General features: G+C 35.6%; 1 protein-coding gene across 1 annotated transcript in view; it reads right to left on the bottom strand.

Annotated features, from left to right (window-relative positions):
- The window catches only part of LOC110037914, a 131,746-nt gene that overhangs the window by 72,055 nt on the left and 36,622 nt on the right, over nt 1-23,069 (bottom strand). The window contains exons 12-14 of the mRNA XM_020742655.1: nt 19,880-20,080; nt 19,383-19,477; nt 19,217-19,259 (exon numbers count right to left, since the gene is read on the bottom strand). Of these exons, the coding sequence (XP_020598314.1) occupies nt 19,217-19,259; nt 19,383-19,477; nt 19,880-20,080 (339 nt within the window). The remainder of the gene's footprint in view (nt 1-19,216; nt 19,260-19,382; nt 19,478-19,879; nt 20,081-23,069) is intronic.

The following is a 23,069-nucleotide window of genomic DNA, read 5'->3' as shown; positions in this document are numbered from 1 at the left end:
ACCCTGTATTCCTACAAACCCCCCCCCCCCCCCCTGCGACCACCATGTCGTCGGACCGCACCTACCTACCAGCCAGTTTCCCCCAGTCGGCCTTCACCTGCAAGTCGTTCTACTATTCAGGTTTTCCTAACCGTCTGTCCACCACTATCCGCCCACTACTAGCAATCACTGGGTACCCCTAGTTCTTTCTAGTGGGTCTTCAGCTATTACCTCTCATCGTCGCGTCGAATCCATCACAACTCAGAACTATTTCTGCCTCATGCTTAGTTTTATTCTGCATTTGCTATTTTGTTTAACCCTCGTGTGTTATTTCTTTTATAGTTTATGTGGCATATCATTAAATAGTTATGCACTATTATTGTAAGGAGTCGTCAATGTATTTGCTTTTACATTCAGCAATAAATTTTGTCTCGTCTAAGTCCTTGTTTGAGTTAACCACGATCTCATTTTATATCAGAGCTAGCTCAATCCTATTCCTACCCTGGGGTTCACTAGCATCCACCCCCACCCAGTCCACCAAAAATATTTTCTTTTCCCTTCTATCCTTACCCTTTTCCCTTTTTTTAAATTTTTTTCTTGTCTTCTCCTCCTTCCTTCTCTGGTCTCATTCCTGAAACACTTGCAATCATGTCACCACGTCGATATGTTTCAAGCCCGGCCCGGGAAGAAATACAACGAGAGATTCGTCGCTTACAACAATACTTGATCGAAATGGATGATGGGACTCAAGGGGACGTTACTCTCGACCATTACATCAAGAGTCGAAGAGGAGACCGCAAAGATGACCTAAATCTGTTTCACCGCGATGACGTCAACGATGACGAATATTGCTCGTGCCTCTTTGGCATTCACTATTACAGGAGACCGCGTATGGAGCCCACGTTCAGAAGGCCCATCGGGATCTCGGCATCAAAATGGACCTACTTAAATTTAACAAAAGCATGAACCTTGACGATTTCATCGACTGTTTGAAAGCAATTGAATGCATCTTTGATTAAAATGAGGTACCTGAGGACAAACAAGTTAAGCTTACTGCTATCAAACTAAAGAAAAGCACGTCATTATGGTAGAATAACTTGCAACGACAACGGTGGCGCAACAGGGATGACAAGATTACTAAGTGAACCAAAATGAAGAAAGCAAAGCAAAAAAATATCTGACGCCCCACTATCGCTAAGATATGTTTGTCCCGCTCCACATCTTGCAGCAGCGTCACCTGTCAGTCGAGGAATTCACGACACCATTCGATCAACTACATATGAAGTGTGAACTGATCGAGCGAGAGAAGCACACACTTGCTAATTTGGTGGTTTAAAATGCGCCATTAGCAATATTGTTCAACTCCAGCCGTACCGGATGCTAAAAGATGTCCAGTCGCACAAAAATTAGAACGACAACAGAAGCAAGCCAAGTCTCAAAACTCCTTCCGATAGCAGTCTACCATCAGACCATCAACTTAACCACACCTACCCCCATGTCCACGTCAAAAGTTGGCAAGTCACTGTCAGGAAACACGAAAACCACCCCGAGGGGCACAAAACTCGAAAGGGGAAGTTCCTCTGAGATAGTTCCTAGACGAAAATGTTTTAGGTGCCACGGATACGGCCACATCGCCGCCAATTGCCCAACCACCCGCATTATCTCTTTTACTGAAGAAGACATTGTCGAAGAAGTCGAGAAAGCCCAATCTGAGGATGGTTCAGAAGAAGCACTTCCCCTCCCCACTAACAAAGGCGAGCTATTGGTCAAAGGGAGGGTCCTTCAATCAGAACCCGACAGAGATCTGTAATGGCTACGACTGCATCTTTCGTATCACATTCAATGTCAAAGGCGAAATCTAAAATTGAATCATCAATGGCGGTAGCCGCGAAAATGTCATATCCGCCTTAATGGTCAAGAAATTAGGTTTAGCCACACAAAAACATCTAGAATCCTACTTTCTCACTTGGCTCAAAAAAAGGAAACGAAATTCACGCCGATCAATAATGCTTAGTCAAATTCTCCATCAGCAATCAACTACAAGAGTAAGTATAGTTCTAATGGATGCATATCACATCTTTATGGCGAGGCCAAGGCAAATCGACTGAAAAACACAGCACGATGGCTTCAAAAACACCTACACATTCAAAAACAATGGAAAACACATCATGTTATTGTCTGTAAAATAAGTGTGGACCACGATCGACACCGAAAAAGCATTAATCTAACGAGCCACCTTCCTGCAATCAGCTTGCGATGTGTGAATAGTACTAGCTCTGGTCCTCCTAGAAGGTGTCGGGCAGGATACTGAGATAAACACACAACTTAAACCACTCCTAAACAACTTCCAAGACCTCCTGACTGACGATCCAAGACCTCCTGACTGACGATCTCCCAAATGGATTACCTCCACTGCGAGACATCTAACATGCCATCGACCTCATACCAAAGTTGGTCCTACTAAATAGAACTGTTTACTGATTACTACCCGCAGAGTACGAGAAAGACCTTGTTAAGAGAGAATTAATACGCAAAAACACCAGTCCTTGTGTTGTCCCCGCCCTCATCGTACCCAGAAGATGACTCCTGGTAGATGTGCATTGACGGTCATGTTATAAACAAAATTACAATCAAATATCTCTTTCTCGTACGACTCGATGATCACTTAAAACGACGCCACCGTCTTCTCAAAGATTGACCTATGAAATGGTTATCATCAGATCCGAACGTGACCGAAAGACGAATGATGGTAACCTTTAAAATACGAGATAGACTTTTATGAATGGACAATCATGCCTTTTGGCATGTCCAATGTGCCCAGCAAATTCATGCGCCTAGTTAATCAAGTCTTTCAAGCTCATATTGGGAAATTTGTGGTGGTCTATTTCAAGCATATCTTGGTTTATAGTAAATCCAAAGAAAACCACCTACAACATCTAAGGGCAGTATTCGAGGTTTTATGATCCGAACAACTGTACGCCCATCCCAAGAAGTGTCACTTCCTCACAAACCAAATCCGTTTTTTGTTCTACATTGTGTCTAGCACGGGGATACAGATGGACCCTACAAAAATTGATGCAATTGTAAACTGGACAGTGCCACAATCTTTTACCAAACTTTAACAATTTTTGGGACTAGCCTCCTTCTACCGAAGATATGTTTGCAGCTTCAGCAATATCACCGCCCCCACATAAGGTTGAAATGAAAAGAATTCACATGGACAATCGCAGCCCAAATCAACTTCGACATATTGAAGGAAAAGGCCCAAATCAGCTTCTTGCCTTACCTGATTTCAACCAACCATTTGAGATTGAGTGACACTTCCGGCATAAGCGATGGCGTTGTACTAACTCAAAGTGGTCACCATAGCCTATTTTAGTGAAAAACTAAATGAGATTCGACAATAATATTCCACTTACAATAGAATTTTATGCCACTGTTAGAGCACTAAAACACTTGATTCATTATATACTCACAACTGACTTTACCCTCTTCACAGATCATGAAGCTCTAAAATTTTTAAACACTCGGATTAAACTCAAAGGATTTCACACTAACAGGGTAGAATTCTTAAAAACCTTCCATTTCATACTCAAACATAAAGTGAAAAACCAGAATCATGTCGCGGACGCTCTAAACTGCCATCACCTCCCAATCACATCCTTATAGGCACACGTGGCAGCCTTTGCAGTTCTTAAAGACTTATACGAGACAAGTAAAGACTTCAAGGAAATCTGAGAACAATGTTGGGAGAAACCTCACAAGCAGTTCAAAAAGATGAACGACTATTTGTTCAGCCAAAACAAATTATGCATTCCCGAATGCTCACTACAAGAAGTTATCATCCAGGAGAACCACGGATGCGGATTAGCCCGCCATTTTGGCAAAGATAAAACACACGCACTCAAGAGAACATTTTTTTCGGCCCTGACAAACACGAGATGTAGAGAGACACGTCTAATCATGTAAGATTTGTTGTATCTTCAAAACACGAGGCCAAAATATAGGATTGTACACACCTTTACCGGTCCCTGAAGCACCTTGGGTCGATGTTAGAATGGACTTTATCATAGAACTTCCACGCACACAAAGAAATAAAAATTTTGTCATCGTAATAGTTGAACGCTTCTCAAAGATAGAATATTTCTTTGCTTGCCATTGGACGTTAGATGCATATCATATTATCGATTTGTACTTCTGCGAGGTGGTTCAACTTCACAGCATTACCAAGATCAGCACTTCTGATCAGGATGTTAAATTTTTAAGCCACTTTTGGCAGACACTCTAGAGCAAATTAGACACTAAACTCCAATTTAATTTTGCAGCACGCTCCATTTCGTCACCTGTCGCTGGTCCAATTGGTTTCCCACAGCAGCCATATACTTGCTCTCGCCATCCCCTGTCGAACCTTCCTGCTTCCCTAAATGGACCACCAACCCAGAAGACACCGGGTCCCCCTAGCACCTTTCAGCGAGTCTTCAACTACTATGTCTCATCGACGTGTCGAATTCATCATTCAGGATTGTTTTTGTCTCATGCTTAGTTTTATTCTGCAATTGCTATTTCAATAACCCCATATGTAATATTTACTGTGTCGTTTATGTGAGGTGCATCCTTTACTGTTGAAGTATTATTATTGTAAGGAGTCGTCAATGTATTTTCTTTACATTCAGCAATAAAAATTGTCATGTCTAAGTCGTGATTTAGGTTAACTTCGTTATCAAGCATTCCTACTCGTTAATATCCATATCCCATATTTCCCTTTCCCGTCACTGGAGGAAAAGAAGAGAGGGAGAAGAAGAGAAGGAGAAAAGGAGGAAAAGGAAAAAAAGAGTTATATATTTCGGTAAGAACACTGATCTTTGTGGTTTCCTTCATAAATTAATATTAGATTAAGATTGATAAGTTTAAAGGCTTGAATGAGAAAAAATGAATTTCCAGACAAAAATGATATTTGAAATTAAATGATTTAGTTTTACGTTTTTGATTTAGAAATTAGTAATTAATTAAAAAAAGATGTTTTTAATAAGTTGCTTATGAAAGAAGAAGATATTGAAGAGATAGAAATAAGAAAATTTATCACACAGAACAAACAACAATTTTGATGAGCTATTAGAAAGAGAAAATAAGCTTTAGGCCTAAATCTTACAGAATCTAATCATGCTAAACATGTCATATGCATTTGTGGTTACCAAAATATCACTAAATTTTTATAAAATTATCTACTTTAAATAATTTTAATATTTTTATATTAATGAAGTCTTAAATTTATATCACACTTCAAATTTGGACTTTCCTATATCATTCCTTGAAATATATTGATAAAAGTTGATTGATAACAAGTGCAAAACAATGCTTAGTATTTCTAAAGGCTTGTAACAATATTGCTATCAACAAAAGAGTTTTATGAAAGCTCATTTGATGTGAGATAGGCTAGTAAAAGATAAAAATGATATACACAATGAGAAACAAAAGAATTAACAAGATAAACCTTAAGATCAAAAAAGATTCTAGAATCCTAATTTATAAAAAAATTGGAATGATGCAATCAAGTATTCAATTGAGGAACCATTTTTACTGAAAATTCTAAAAAAAGGTGATACAATAGATTCCAACTTTATCGAGAAGAATTTTATCAATGGTTTTTATGACTAGCGGACTTAGTGATGACCTAATGATATGAATGAGCCAAAAGTCTACAGAAAACATTATATCATATTTCTAAGACTAGAAATGTAAGAACTGAATTTTCATTATAAAAAAAAAATGGATCGGCATGTCGGCTAACCATCATTACGTGTAGGCTTAAGAATCGAGAGGGTGTTTCAACCGAGAGTTTATCTGCCATTTCAAAAACACTCGAGAGAGAGAGAACAGATAAAGCAAGAGAAGAAGAATAACAACAAAAATGGAGAGGAAGGAAGAAAGAAGAGGAAACAAATGAGCAATGAGCTTTTCTTACCTGTTTCGAAGCTGAACCCGAGCTGAGGGAAGTAAAGTAGGAGAGGCATAGTTTGCATAAGGATGGTTGCAGCTGATAGGTATTAATTTATGTTGTGTCTGTAGTTTCTTTTTGCACAATTTTCTTCAGATAGTCATAGATTGTTCAATATTGTTTTGAGATGTTTTCTTCATATTATTATTGTTGTTTTTGGATGTTTTAAATTTATTGCACTTTTTGGATATTAGTCTCTAGTATTTTAAAATTTTCTAAAAAATATGTGGTACACAAAAAATAAAATGTTAATAACTTTAGATCACAGTTCCCACCCTAGTTAATTCTAAGCATCAGATCGGGTCGTGCCAGTAACAATAAAAATCTAAAAGAAATTGAAAGAAAAACAAGCAATTTCATATTAGTAATTGACTATATTAAGATATTAAATGTTCAGTTTTAAACGATACTTTTTTTTGTTTATAGATAGTTACACTTGGCGGTTATAATTGTCTTCGGCTTGTGCAATTAAGGAAATGCATCCAGGTATAAATTTCATAATTTGTCATGTTCATTATCATTTGAAAAGATCAGTATGCATACTACTGCTTTATTTTCTTATATTTAGAATTAAGATTTAAATTCATCAAGCATTACCTAGAATAGTTCAAGTCTAGTTAGCACAAGCCTCAATTCTAGTCAATCAAGTCAAGTTTTCAAGAATATAACTAGTTCACCAAAAAATTTAAGTGAACTAAACATGATCATTTATGCAAACTCAACCCTACAGCAGCTAGAGAAAATTTGTATGAAGTAAATTCAAAGCTACTCAGGAATTTGAGCTACTCTACTAAAAATTTAAGGTATTAGCCCAAAGAGTCCAAGATAGTCACCATAAACCTATGTCCAAATGTAGTCGTTAAAAGACATCAAATGAATTCATCCTCACTCAGGGTGGACATGCATTCTCATGTTACAAATTAGCAAATAGCTAATTATCATCATTTCACAGCAAACCCTTGTTGAGCCTTGCGCTACAATTTTTTCTTTGTAAAGCCTATGCATAGCACTTTCTGTAGCTTTATATCATAACTTGAAACCGTAAATGGGAGGTTATACAGAAGGTTTAAGGCACATTCAATCATTTAATCAAGCCTTGAATTTTGGCAATTTAGTGAAATCCCAAAACTTCTCACTCAAAATTTTCTCTTTATCTTTCTCGTGTTTATTTAGGCAACCGTGTCAATAAGATTAGGATGTTATCCAAGAAAATTTTGGATATAACATCCTCTAAAATATGGTGACAATAGAGAAATGCCACAGATTAGAAATAAAGTTTTGAGACACAGAAAGAAGAGAAGATATGTGCAAATAGAGAATCAAAACTTCACAATTATCCAAAGTTTAACCAAATGAACGAGAAACTAACCACAATTAAAAAAATAATTTGGAGAGAGCTTCACAAATCATTTCATAAGGTGAAATTCCTTAGGATGGATCTTTTGATTCCATCATCCATCAATAGCCACGAGTTTGATAGCACGAACTTCAAAACAGTAATAGTCAGACTTCTATCCCCAAAAACAGTGCTAAGTTGCTCCAAGACAAGTTCACATTGATATGTGCATTTTCTAGGAAGAATGCTAAGGCTCAACCTCCAATAAAGTTTGAAGTTTCCCATCTGAATTCATACAAAGGAAAGACAAATCCAACTACAAATTACTTTGAGTCAGCAACTTCTCTTATGAACATCAAAGATGTTATAAGGTGCATGTTATTTTTACTATTATATTCAAGAGGGATCCACCTCCACGGGGAAGGTTTTTTCGTTTGCTTCTTAGCAGGATTATTTCTTTGGTTGAGTTCAAAAATCATTTCATCACACAATTTGCTAGTGTTCAAAGATGTTTAACAGATTATCATGCATTACTACAGCAAGGAAAAAAAATTTTAAATTTAAAATTATTGTAATATAAGTTAAGATAATAATAACAGTATTAATAATCAAACCGAAGTATAGCCGTAGGACAGTTTTGACTATTAGAAGTTGAAGGTGGACTTCATTCGTCTGACCACAGTGCATGACTTAATTAATATTAAGCTATCAGACCAAGTAGTAAAAAAAAAGTGGTATCAGAGAAAGCACATTTGTCTAGCTTTTTTTGAAAATTTTTTGATCTGTATGGTTGGCTTCATCGCTAGAAAACACTAAGATGTCATCTAAAGCGACAATCACAAAAATATCCAAAAACACCTAATAACCCAGTTCGCAAATCCATTAAAATTGACAGAAAATTAGTTAGTCCAAATAGCATCACCATCAATTCATACTGTGTGACCTTGAAAACCATTTTTGCTATATCAATCCACGACTGGTGATAGCTTGGAATACATCAATCTTTGAAAATAAGCTCCTTTCAATTGATCAAAAAAGTCATCAATCCTCAACAGTGAATATTTATTTTTATCAGAATTAAACCTACGAAGGGTGAGTAAAAATTTGGAAAGAGTGAAAAATTGGGTCTCATATGAGATCGTGGAGAGGATTGAAAATGTGGATTATCGATTGGCTTTATCAGATCCTATGCAAAAAGTGCATAATATTTTTCACATTTCTTCACTTAGAAAATATCTTGCAAATGAATCAAGTAGGGTGATAGCAAACTCATTTAATATACAACTGCAGTCCTCTCTTTGTGATTTGACTTATACCTAGGAGCCTGAAAGAATATTGGATTGAGATGTGAAGAAGCTTCCTATAATAGAGATTTCATTTGTGAAAATTTTATTGAAGCACGGATTTGAGAGGCATGCTATTTGGGAGAAAGCTACTGATATGCAGGAAAGATATCTGCAGTTTGTCAATTAAGGTATGTATGCTTTTATATTAAACTTTTTAAAATTTGAGAACTAAATTTTCGTGAGGAAAAATTGTAATACCTATTAGAATAATAATAATAATTGATCTGAAGTGTAACCGTCAAGCGGTTTGACTATTAGAAGTTGAAAGGAGACTTCTTTCGTTCGTATTTAGTGAGAAAGAGAAACGGAGAATGAGAGAGAGTGAGAGTAGAAGAAGGAGAATGAAGCGTTGGGTGTTTAACCTTAGCGAAGGAAGAGAATAAGTTTCAAAGGAGAAGTAAGAAGGGAGGCAAAGTCATTTTCAGCCCCAACTTGTGGCTTCGTCGAGGAGCTTCACATCCAACGCCACTATGGAGCCGAGAAAAACGCATCAAGGCAAACCCTAGCCTAGATCATTGAATCAAGTGGTTTGTCTTCATGTGAAGGAAGAAGAGAGGAAGAAAGGGTTGATTATTAACCCTAGCCGAGACGAGTTGAGATTGAGCACTTATCTAAGGTTGAAGTGTCGCCATCCTATGTGATTTCTTGCGAGAGACAAGTCAAAGAAGGAAAAGAAAAATCTGTCACAACCCGGCATGGGCCTTAGAATTAACCAAAAAGGGAGTTTTCTATATTTATTTTCTATAACTAATATTTATCAAATGAAAAAACCACTAAACATATTAAATTAAAGCAAAACAATTAAATTTACCTCATTACAGGATATCCACGTCTTCTATAAATATTATTTTTTCTATTGCTCATCTTTTAATCAATTCATTACACATGAAAAGATAGTTTAAAACAAATTTGAGTTAATCAAAGCCAGTGAAAACTCACTCTCTTAAACTACAGTAATACAAGGAAAAAGAAAACAATATGCATGTCAATTAAGCTTTTAATAAAATAATATCATTTTTCATTTACGCGTATGGATACCTTAGCATTCTTTAGCTAGTACAATAAATGGATGACTCCATCATAGTCAAGCATACGCATAAAAGCACATATTTATATATATAATCTAATTAATATCATTCATATGCTTATCTTATGATATACAATATACTAAGTGCATCTTTAAATAACATGACAATTTTAACTATAAGGAGACCTAACATTTAGATATGACGAATAAAAATGAGATCATATAAATTATGATGACTTGATGCATGAATTTATAGATATCAACAAAAGTTAATGCAATTGTTTGAGAGGAAACAAAATACTAGTATAAATCTAAGAATAAGAGTACTAACCTCAATGAAGATTTATTTGTTTCTAAATTTGTCTCGATCTCGACTCTTCTAATATTGATGTATATCATAAATATGGTATTCATATTACTAAAATTTAATTTATTCATTATTTTAATTAATTATTAAATTTACAATACAACAACAACAACAACAACAACAAAGCCTTAATCCCACTACGTGGGGTCGGCTACATGAATCCTTTTTCTCCATTGCATCCTATTTAGTGTCATATTTTCATTTAGTTCTAGTAAATTAAGATCATTTTTAATACAATAAGCCCAAGTCATCCTAGGTCTACCTCTGCCTTTCTTAACACAAGTCGAATTTAAAACATCTACTCTCCTAATCGGATCATCTAATGGTCGACGTTTAATATGACCAAACCATCTAAGACGACTTTCTCTAATTTTGTCTGTCACAGGAGCTACACCAACCCTATCACGAATATATTCATTCCGCATTTTGTCTCTAAGTGTAAAGCCACTCATCCACCTAATCATTCTCATCTCGGCAACACTTATTATTATGCTTCTCTTTTAAAGGCCAACATTCAGCGCCATAGAGCATTGCAGGTCTCACCACCATCTTATAAAATTTTCCTTTCAGTCTTAGCGGTACTTTTCTATCACACAAAAGGCCCGAAGCATTCCTCCACTTCAACCAACCAACTTGAATTCTACTATTAACACCCCCATCTATATCACCATCGCTTTGGACAACGGACCCAAGATATCTAAATCGTTCACACCTTTTAATAATTTGATCACCCAAAGTCACACTTCTGTCACTAGAGCTATTACTACTAAAATTACATTCCATGTATTCAGTTTTAGTTCTACTTAAACGAAGGCCTTTAGACTCCAATGTAGACCTCCATAATTCAAGTTTTTCCTGGGCTTTTTCTCTCGTTTTATCCACGAGAAGAATATCATCAGCAAAAAGCATACACCAAGGTACATCCTCTTGTAGATGTCCAGTAAGACCATCCATAACTAAAGCAAAAAGATATGGGCTTAAAGTCGATCCCTGATGTAAACCAACAGAAATAGGAAAATATTTTGTCAATCCTCCTTCAGTTTGAACACAAGTAACAGCTCTAGTATACATATCTTTAATGACTTGAATATAAGTCATATCAACACATTTCTTCTCGAGAACTCTCCAAAGGATATCTCTTGGAACCTTATCGTAAGCTTTTTCTAAATCAATAAAAATCAAATGTAGATTCTCCTTATTATCTCTGAACTTCTCCATCAAACCTCTCAATAAATGTATAGCTTCCATAAATGTATAGCTTCCATAGTAAATTTACAATATGTAAGTATAAAATTTTCATAACTTTACTTTATGTAATCCTATCTATTTTTCTATTCAATATATATATATATATGTATGTATATATATATATATGTGTGTGTATATATATATATGTATGTATATATATATATATTATATATATATCTATATATATATATGTATGTATATATCTATATATATATATATATATATATATGTGTGTATAGATATATATATATGTATGTAGATATATATATGTGTGTGTATAGATATATATATATGTATGTAGATATATATATGTGTGTGTATAGATATATATATATGTATGTAGATATATATATGTGTGTGTATAGATATATATATATGTATGTAGATATATATATGTGTGTGTATAGATATATATATATGTATGTAGATATATATATGTGTGTGTATAGATATATATATATGTATGTAGATATATATATTGTATATATATATATATATGTATATACATATATATATGTATATACATATATATATATATATACATTATATATAATAAAATCACTTAATTAAAACTCACCCTTACCTCTCTCTATCGAAATTGCACGAGGGAATCCTCCACTGTTCAGAACCCACAAGCATGCCCCTAGCTTTTTCCTCTCCTTCGACTTGACTATCTCCTCATCAAACGTGGACTATTGAAGCCCTCCTCATGCTTCTTCTGCTAGAGCTTGGTTGAGGTCCGTAAGCACGCAAGAAAGCTCCTACTCATCACGCAATCCAGCTTATGCTTTGCTATGCACAAGTCTCCCAGCCTACCACTCTGGCACCCTTGCTGCTATCAATGTCAATACTTCTGCAAGCTTAGTACAACTACACCTCGTCAGCCAACGTCGTCGTTTCTGGCTACGGGGAAACCTTAGCTTGTGCTCGTTGATCTTCGCATTTATCATTCGACTCTCCAGGTAAGTCGATCTCACCTACACATCACTTTATAGAACAAAAGTAACCTCTGAGTTCTCGATTGTTCATTTCCTCTCACTCTCCTCAACTCCAACTCTTCGACTTCCTCGAAATGTTGAAATGAGGTGTAACAGAACTAAGTTGTGGCCTTTTTATGAAAGAGAAGAGGAAGAATTGAGCGCCTCTGGTTCGGATGTTGCAAGAGGAAAGATGAAGCTTGTGCGGTTAAGTGACTCTCGTGCGAGAAGAGGACTTCATGGGAAAGAAAGGGGGAAGTCAAACCACTATACAATGGATTAAGGTATGAGTTAGGGTTTAAGTTTTCAAACAACAAAAATTAAATTAATTAAATACATTAAGATAATAACATTAAAATTTTATGAATAAAAATTTGGTTTTAGAAGTGGAAGGTTTTGATGGGAAGGTATCAATCCGAGAAACTTTTAATAAGGTAAGAATTTGTACATATTACTTGTATGAGACGCTTTGTTTACTAAATTGAGATGTTTTTATGTAGATATTAATATAATAAATCTAAATCAATAAATAAATGAGCAATGATTGTTAATTTAAGATTTGAAAAGAGAAATTCAAGGGAAAAAAAAAGGCATTCAAGCTTCACGTGAATAATTAATTTTTTATTAGCATTAGATTATTGATTTATTTAGAAGTTACATTTCAAGTTGATAAAAATGAATTTGCAAATTATTTTAAAAGTAATTATTTCATTTGTGATTTTGTATTTTGAATGTTATAAAGATGTCTCACAAATGAGAGGAAAATAATTAACATATATAATTAAAAGATTTTAAACTTATGTGAAATGATAAGGCTTAAATCAATCAAGATTATCACCAAATGGTACGAGCAAGAAATGTTATGTAACGGTGCATGAAAAAGAAAATAGAAATAGTAAAGATGTACCATCAAGTGCAAAATTTTGAGGGTACCTACAAGTATAACTTTTTGAGGATACCTTCGGGTATAACAATAATCCTGATATAAATTTTTAAAGAGGCTAAAAAGAAAAATACTTCAATTGAGATGGGAAGGGTTAAATATAAAATGAAAGCTTACAGTTTGATTAAATAAAGAGCTACTTCTTTTTAGTCATTCATGCATAACATTTACATATAAATTTAATGCATAATAATTGTAAATGCTTACTAAGTTGTGAAAATCTACAGTTGAATTTAATTGTTTCTTTCAGAAAAAATTATAGATCAATCTTGTGATGTGATTGTAATTTTCCCTTTGCATTGTTTTCTTATGGATAGTGAGATATTGTTATATGTTGGATAAGAGATTGTCTGCAGATTCTGCTGTTAGTTCTAGATAATTATATTTATATGTAGTGTTCTTTGTAATTTCATGGTGGATTTTTTATATATTGGAAGTCCTGAAAGTAAATAAAATGCTAATATCTTAGTTAATGCTAAGTTACCACGTCAGGTCGTAACATCTATCCTAATTATGTTCTAACTAGCCTTACTTGGCCCGAAAAACAAAACCAAGACAGCCCAATCATTCCACTCAACTGGTCACAAATTTTGTCTCATTGTTGTACAAAGGATAAAAAGAATTGATGAGTGATTAGTAACATGCCCCTATTTTGTAATTTTGTTTATACTTCCTTGCATTTCAAGCTTCATGAATAATAACAAACAAATTATTTTTTTTGGGGAAAAAAATAAGAGAAATGAAGAGAAGAAAAGAAAGAATCCTTGTATTGTTATTGTTTTTTTTTTTTTTTCTCTCTACTGGAATTCAGATATCCTAAGCATATAAAAATTTTTAAGTTCTTTTCCCAAAGGATTCAAATATCCCAAGTATATTAAATTTTGAGATCAAAGGTTGACTTTCTAATTTTACAAGAATAGCTCGAATGTGAATATCAACATTTCATCAAGATCATATAGTCTTCGAGTCCATAGGACAATGACCCCTAGTTAATGAAGCATGATATTTATTTTGTGTGTATTATTTGCAGCCCTTTCTAAAATACGGTGAAATCAATTTGCATATATACTTTGACCAAAATATTTGAATCCTTTTATATATTTTGGACCTTGTGGCCATTTGATTATTTTATTAGGGTTACCATGGACTATATATTTTAAATTGTCAGCAATTTATTAGCAAACTAATAGAAACTTTATTTCATGCAAAATAAAACTTTATTTCATTCATCTAAAAATAAGAAATTTTTAAGTCATGGTGTTTTAATGCCATTATAAAAAGTTATTATCTATGTGAGGACTTCTATGCAAAAAATTTTACCCTCAATCAAATTTCAAACTCGATCAAGTTTGAGACTTCAATTTCTTCTAAGAAAAGCAACCTCCTTGTTCAAGTGTGACAGCTTATCATGTTACTTTTCATAGGAAGATACGTACATAACACTCAATTCTTACGTATTAATAACTTTTACATAAATGCCACCTTACCTATACAAAAAAAAAAAGTATTTTGCATTCTAAAGTCAAAATGGTGATATTTTTTATGTGATATGACTGACTTGGGTGGTACAAATGTAAGAAAGTAAAGTTTAGGTGATAGATATCTAAATACATAGGAATTGTGTGGTGTACATGTAAACGTCCTTTCTTCTTAATCTTTTCACCTTTTTACATCATCTTTAGTGTTATCTAGTTTCTTTCAAGGTCATCTTGCATAATCAAATCAAATAAATACAAGAACTACAAAGATAAATAGCATTCTGTTGAATTTGTGACAAGAACGGCGTAATATTATTGACAGGAGAGGTGTTTAAACTCAATTACAATGGATACGAGAAAGGAAAAAAATAAAAACAAAATAAAATAAATAGGAATAAAATAAAAACATAATAAAAAAATAGGAAAGAAATAATGAGCAAATAAAAGCTAATAAGAATTAATAATTCTAATACTTCTCTTAAAGTTGAAGCATATATGTCAGTTATATTCAACTTGAAATTGAAGTCATCAAACAACGGATGATGAAGATTTTTTGAGAGGATGTCCGCTGGTCGACCACTAAAAACACAAATTTTCTTGAACTCATTCTTTTCCTTAATGAAGTGTTTGTCAATCTCCACATGCTTGATACGATCATGCTAGACTGGATTGTGAGCAATGGTGATTGTGGCCTTATTATCACAAAAAAACTGCAGTGGGACAGAGGTTAGCATACGGAGTTCGCAGAGCATGATGCATAAATAGAGAATTTCACAGATTCCTAAGGACATGGACCGGAATTCAGCTTCAGCACTGCTCCGGGAAAACACAGACTATTCTTTGTGAATCCATGTGACAAGACTGACCCATAGAAATGACCAATACCCAAAGAGGAAACGTCGATCATGAACCGATTCAGCTCAATCAGCATTTGTATAACAGCAATAGACCGAGAGGTGTATCGAGAGAAAAATAAACCTAAGCCTAGTGTCTTTTAAATAATAGAGAAGTCGGTGAACGGCTTAAAGATGTTGTTCATATGGGTCATGCATGAATCGACTCAATATATCAACTGCGTGGCATATGTTGGGGCGAGTACGGGCAAGGTAGATGAGCGTGTTTGATTGTATAAGTAGCAGAAATCTGATGGTCCGTCAGGGCGGTAACAAATGCTTTGTAGGTCGGCGATAAACTGTGAAAAGAGACATATTTTGTCATAGAATAGAGGGAGCGTGTTTGATTGTATAACTTATTTGGAGAATTCGCCTCCCCAGTCAAAGGAGGGATCCTGTTGAAGATGTTGCCCGGAGTAGATTCAAGGTCTTGTAAGGAGGTGGTGGACTCCAGAGTAGAAACATTAAGACGGGTGCGCCAAGTGTAGACATGGACAGTGGGAGGAGGAGATGGCGTACTCAACGGAACAGGGTACTCCTCTGTGATAGGAACAACAAAGGGAATATCCATAACATTAGGATAAGGGATAGTGTTAGGGAACTCAAGCTCCTCCTCACTTAAGGTTGAGCTAGAAAAATAGAGAACACTTTCAAAGAAGAAGTCTTCAGATTTTGTTGGTGGTAGGATCAAGACACTGCTAACTCATTTGAGTTGTGAAGTATGCAAGGTAGATATATTTTATGGATCTAAGGTCAAGTTTACTCCAAGTGAGGGCAGTGTTTCGAACAAAGATTGTGCACCAAAAAATTTAAAATCAAATGTGGAGAAGATCCGATTGGTAGGAAAGTATGACACCAAGACGGCTAAGGGGGTTCAAAAATTTTAATTATAGAGAAGACTCTATTTATGATATAGGTGGCAGTCAGAATGGCACCATTCCAAAATTGTTTCGAGACATTGGATTGAAACATAATGGAGCAAGCCAGGATGAGGAGGTGACGGTTTTTCCCTCAATTATCCCTATTTTGTTGACTGTCCGTACACGAGCTATGGTGGAGAATGCTCATATTTATCAAAAATTTACCCAAAATAAAGGTGAAAAAGCTCTCAGTCATTATCGGCCTGAAGGACCTCAATAGGAGTTTTGAATTGAGTTAAAATAGAGGTGTATGAGTTTTAGAAGATGACAGTAACTTCTAATTTATCTTTTAAAATATAGAGTAATATCATTCGAGGATAGTCATCAATCAAGGTCAGGAACCAGCGTTTATTAGTATAGTTGAAAACGCGAGAAGGTCACCATATGTTAGAGTGAGAAAAGAGCGAAAGATATATAAGTGGGGTGGATCATAGACCCGACGATGCTTAGCTAACTAACATGTCTCGCAATTGAAGTTAAAAACATTTTTATTAGAAAACATCAAAGAATGTATTTTTTTTTAAATTTGAAAATAAGGATGACTCAAATGACAATGTAACAATATAATGGGACATTCAATGACTCGAGGTAAGCTAAAACCCCTGGGTGGTGTGTCCTACTCTCCATGTTCTTCACTTGGAAGTAGTAGAGTCCAGATACTCTCTTAGCAGTTTGAATCGTGCTCTCCAAATGATGATCCTAAAAAACACAACCATCAGAAAAGAAATTAACAACACAATTGATATCATTTGTCAACTTACTGACATATAAGAAGTTACATTGTAATAAGCGAGAATGTAAAACAGACTCCACACTTAAACCGGTCATTAGTAAAACCAACCCTTTACTAGTAATGGAACTACAGGAGTCATCAAAAATTTTGACCATATATTTTTCGGGACACGGATAGTAAGTCGAGAAAGCTTGTGAACATCTAATCATGAGATTCGTGTCACTCGAATCAATAATCAACAAACTAGAGAAGGAATAAACTGTGAGAGTCATTGAAAGAGTACCTTGTCGAACGTGGGAGGTCAATGGACTCACAAAGATTTGAGTGGCTCCATGAAATTTGGTCAGATGCCCCATCTAGTTTTTCAAGGATTCAGAGGATTCCAGGATGTTTCGGGTAAGAGTCGGTTAACTCGTGGTAGACTTGGAAGTCGTCATGATACATTTGGTAATAAAGGATTTGGCTGAAGGTTTGTATGTCAGCTTACAATAAAGTTTTCAACATTTTTCCTGAGTTTTGTTGGGTTTGTGACAGTAATATCAAATAGGTTGACCAATCCTATATGGCAAGGACGAGGACTGAGCACTTTTTGAGTCAAGGCGGACGATTCGGCTGAAGGATTGGAAGTGTTGAGCATGAAAAATCTATGGCTCTCTTACCAACGAATCTCGATGAAAGTTGCGCGAGCTGAAGGAAGAGGATCCCGACCAATAATACGGTCTTGAACTTCATTAAGGTCTTTGTTAAGACCAGCCAGGAATTGGAACATGCGATCCTTTTCAACAATCTTTTGAAAGAAGGACAGGTCGGCTGGGAAACCCAAGTGAAGTCGTAGTACAGCTTGCATTACATTCGTAGTGCAACAATGTCATTATAGTGTTGGGTCACAATCCTTGATCCCTGTTTTGCCTCACGAATTTTCTTAGATACCTCGTAGAATTGGCCGGAATTTCCTACATCCGAGTAGGTATCACGGACAGTCTTCCAGAGAGCACTAGCTGAAGGGAGGAGCATATATGAACGACCAATCAAAGTCTTCATGGAGTTAATCAGTCACTACATGACCATGGAATTCTCCACTTTCCAAGCTCTTGCCAGATCATTTTTTTTAGGCTCACGAACCATACCTGTAAGGTAACCAAACTTCTCACGTCCTTAGATAAACGATGACACTACTCGGGACCATTAGAGAAAGTTACTGTCGTTCAGTTTATGGGTTTTTATTAAGAAATTCATGTTGGTTTCCAATTCCTTGGTCTGCAAGGGAGCAGAAATTGGATTTGAATCTCCAGTGGAATTAAGAACAACTTCAGAAAGTGGTTTAAAGTTGAAAGAATCCACCTTGATTCCGACTGAGCATAGGAGATGTTGTTGAGGTTTTGCTGAGGTTTTGATCCATTGATGAATTCTGGTAGAGTTACGGCAAAAGACTGCAGGAAACTGCAGCTGCTAAAGAAGGGAGTGCAGAACCTCTGACGGCTGGATCAAGACCTTGCAACTGCACTAGAACCGATGGCTGCTGGAACCGGCAGTAGGAAAACAGGCTGTTGCTGGAACCGATGGCTAGAACAAATGGCTTTTGCAGCTCATACGAGGCCTGAAGGAAGACCGGCTAGAGCAGCTGCTAGGGAGTTTTAACAACAGCAAGAGACATGGGAAGGTTCAGCGGCAGGAAGATTCTGTAGGAATGGCAGGAAGATCCGTAGGAACGGTAGGAAGATTCAGTGCACGAAGAGACATGGGCGGGTTGCTAGGACGGAACTTCTCGGATTAAAACCTGGCTCTAATATCATGTTGAATTTGTGACAAGAACAGCGTAATATTATTGATAGGAGAGGTATTTATACTCAGTTACAATGGATACAATAAAGAAAAGAAATAAAAATAGAAAAAAAGTAAAAATAGAATAAAACATATTGGAAAGAAATAACGAAGGAATAAAAGCAAATAGCAAGTAATAATTCTAATACATACCAATCCCGACAATAATAGGAAAGCCCCTCTTCTCCAGCAAACCCTGAAGGAAGCAAGTTAAACAAAAAAATAAAGTAAAAAAAGACACTGTCATCAATGCAAAATAGTAATTTCGTTTTTCATTCTAAATTTCACTTAAAAAAGAGGTTTTGCAATACTGAACAACCTGAATTGCTTGCACAGCAAAAAGCAAGCCCCGATCAAAATTATAGGAACCAGGCATTGGAACAAGTTGCATGTTACCCCTGAAAGCAGAAGAATCTGCAGTTGTTTCAGAAGAGAAGCTTATAACTGAGAAGTAAATAAACAGATTTGCACCACAGTCAAGATATTTTGTTCGAACATAACTAAAGTATGTGCATGTGCCTGTGATGTTCTAGCACATGTAGCCACCCTTAGTGAAATAATCTAAATAAAAAATAGGCATTTACATACATACCACCATAGGAATTTACATATCTGTTACATAAACTTTACTTTCACATTTATCCACCCAATTCTCTCATCTCACATAAAAAATACTAACTTTTCATTGAAAGGTAAGGTGGTGTGTATGCAAAAATTAAAGTTTAGGTGTTATATATGTAAATACATAGGAATTGAGTGGCATTTATATAAATCTTCCTAAAATAAGTTTGATCCAATCAAAATTTATCAAGAAACCTGAAATAAAATTCCATGTTGCTGCCACATCGTCAATGTCGGACTTCTTCGGAGATCGAGTCCATGGCTGTGCAATGTCCTCTAGCCTAGGAACAACATTCCTAGATACACGAATTGGCTTAGGAGCAGCAATGGACCTTTCCTGACTCTCAATTAAAAGCTTACTAGATAAAGGTGGTGGAGTGTTAAGACGAGGAACACCTAAGCACAAGGAATCAATGATTAGAAAACAAATAGATAAACAATAAAACAGAAAGTTTTATAGAAAACCTAAAAAAATGAGCTCATAGAAATATAAAAGAATGTCAAGGCTGCTTTACATAATGAGAAAAGTGTCAAAATGGCCGATGACTTTTTGCAAAGGGCCATTTTAGTCCGAAGTAATAAAAGAGTCAATTTAGTCCCCAAACTCTTTCAATGTGGGTTTAAATAGTCCCCAATGAGGGGTATTTTATCCCCCACTAAAATAGTTTCAGAAATAAATTAGCACTTTAATAAAGTCTGGGACTAAAATGACTCCATTATAAATAGTCAGGGGACTATTCTGAGACTTTATTATTTAGATAATTACTCAGAGCAAAAAGTTCAGCCGCACATGGATTATGGGATCCATTATACTGCAGGATAAAAGAACAACACTTTAACATGGTAAAATACTAGCACAATGCTAGTCATCTTGGAGGTCACAAAAAATTCAATTGAACCGTTCATTAAAAAAAGACCTCCAAATTATTTGGTTACTTTCTAATCATTTCAGAACACAACTGAAGTCTTGCAAATAAATCCAACATGATCCGTCATGCAATAAAACATTCCAAAATACGATAGAATAAAGAAGTCATATAATGGATTAGCACAAATTTTAACGTTCAATTTTGAGGAAGGATGGAATGTCATGGTTTAGATTGTAAAATATTTATTAAAAAACATGAAAAATAGCTGTTCTGGTTTCCTTATCAAATAAACAGTTTAAGGGGTGCATGTTTCTTGCAATTTGGCCCTTCTCTTTTTCTGTTGATTTAGGATGCTCACCAACACCTAGTTCAATACAATTTGGCCATTTCTACTTTTCCTCTTGCAATTTGACTTTTCCTCTTGCGTGTAATTTAATCTGATCATTATCATAGTAATGAAATTTCTAGAATATTTAGAAAACCTTATGAAACCTTCCAAAAAAAACAAGGATACCTCCAAAAATACCAAACAACTTCCATATAAGTACATCAAGTCCTCAAGGAAAGAGCACTCTGGGCAACTATAGCTCAAAAGACATTAAAATATGCCGACATACTACCATTGGGGAAAGGAAGGAGCATGCCATACAAAGCCAATCAAAAAAACGCATTGCCAAAGCAACCACATCATTATCTTTAGCGTCAACATCGATTCATCATATTTTGAAGATCAACTGTATCATTTCAACCACGTCATTAGGTTGGTGACATCAGAGCTCATTAAGATAGGCTATGATAGCAACGGAAACCACTTCATGATTGGGCATCTTAGATCAAACAGTTATGGATCAAAAAATTAACTCTGATTTATTGTAAAATCACTAACTGGTCATTTGGGGAAGCTTTCCAGTGGCTTCATGGTGCCAAGCCGTGGAAATGGTTGTTTGAATTCCGCATCTTAGCGACATTTTACACACCACATTTCACTTTTAGTTCCGTTTTAACAACACGTTCGAGCGAGCGCGGTCCACGTTTTGGTAAAGGGTAATTACCCAAAATCCTTTGTCTTCAAGTTTTATCTATGCCCTAGCTCTCGTTCACTTTCTTGAAACTGTGTGTATTGCATTAATAAAAAAAAGAAGAAATTATAAAAATAAGCAAAATGTTTAACTATGCATATACAAAAAAGAGACATATCCTCTTAAAGAATAGAAGCAAGGTTACTGCATCATTTACATGTTTAAAATCAAAACCCCCATTTAATGCAAGTGTAGCCCAAAAATGGGCAGCATAGTTGCATTCCTTATGAGCATGGACAAGAAACATTTGCTTACAAAATATCAAATAGAAAAAATATTGGCCGATTCCCGTTGTTTCTCCAAATATTCCTTCATCATAGTGGTAGCTGTCTATGCCCTAGCTCTCATTCTAAAGCCATTGTTTATAGGAGAAGGTGATCGAAAGTGTATTTCTTCGAGTAAAAGGGTGGAACTCTCTATTTTTTTTTAATTTTTGTGGGCAAATTCATTATTTTTTTCATTTTTGATTGGATTTGACCTTCCTCTACTGGTTATTCTATGCATTCATTCAATTCCGAAGGGATTTTAACAATGTTGAACTTGTTTCTATGGGTTTGTTTTATTGCCGTATTTGTGAAATATGCTTTTGATCAGCATCCTCCAATACAACTCTCTGTGGGATTTGTTTTGCTCTAGAATTCTGATCTATACTGTTAGGGGCTCTATATATTTTAGAACCTCTTATACGATTCAAATATTTTCATGAAATCGTTGGTGGCTTGTGGTATTAGGGCTAGAAATTACACTTTTGCAACGAGTATTGGATCTTTTCAGTTAGTTAATAGATATTGCCACTGTATTGTGGTATTAGTTCTCGTCTTACTAAATTGACAGTTATATGCCTAGTGTCACCTCCCAAAAGAGCCCTTATGGGTGGTGGGCAGCCCAGGACTTAAATACTGCTTTTCGGCCCTACACCTAGCCGATGTGGGACTATTTGTCCGTGACATTCTCCTCCACCCAATCACGTGACGCCCTCGTCACGGATCGGCTCCACCGAGGGTCCCACTGGACCATGGAGAGTCCACACACCTGGCAGGCAGTAATCTGCTCTGATACCACTTGTCACCTCCCAAAAGAGCCCTTATGGGTGGTGGGCAGCCCAGGACTTAAATACTGCTTTTCGGCCCTACACCTAGCCGATGTGGGACTATTTGTCCGTGACACTAGGCTTCTTTGTATGTGGAATTTGCTTGAATTATGTAAAGGGAGATGGAATCTTATTAGTTCCTATTAGGGCCGGAAATTATAATCATTGCCTTCACTTACTTGAATTTGATTAATGATACAATTTTGTGATGGATTGGACCCTATGGAGCACAAACACGAGGACACGGATATGACACGATACAACATAGCACGAAGTAATTGGAAAAAATAGGACAGGATACGGCCCACATTTTTTTATACTTAATAAATTATATATATATATATATA

Source organism: Phalaenopsis equestris, unplaced genomic scaffold (assembly GCF_001263595.1).
Source record: "Phalaenopsis equestris unplaced genomic scaffold, ASM126359v1 Scaffold227015, whole genome shotgun sequence".
Taxonomy (NCBI): domain Eukaryota; kingdom Viridiplantae; phylum Streptophyta; class Magnoliopsida; order Asparagales; family Orchidaceae; genus Phalaenopsis; species Phalaenopsis equestris.
The sequence above is the reverse complement of the archived record's forward strand: the minus strand, read 5'-3'. Positions and strand labels throughout refer to the sequence as shown.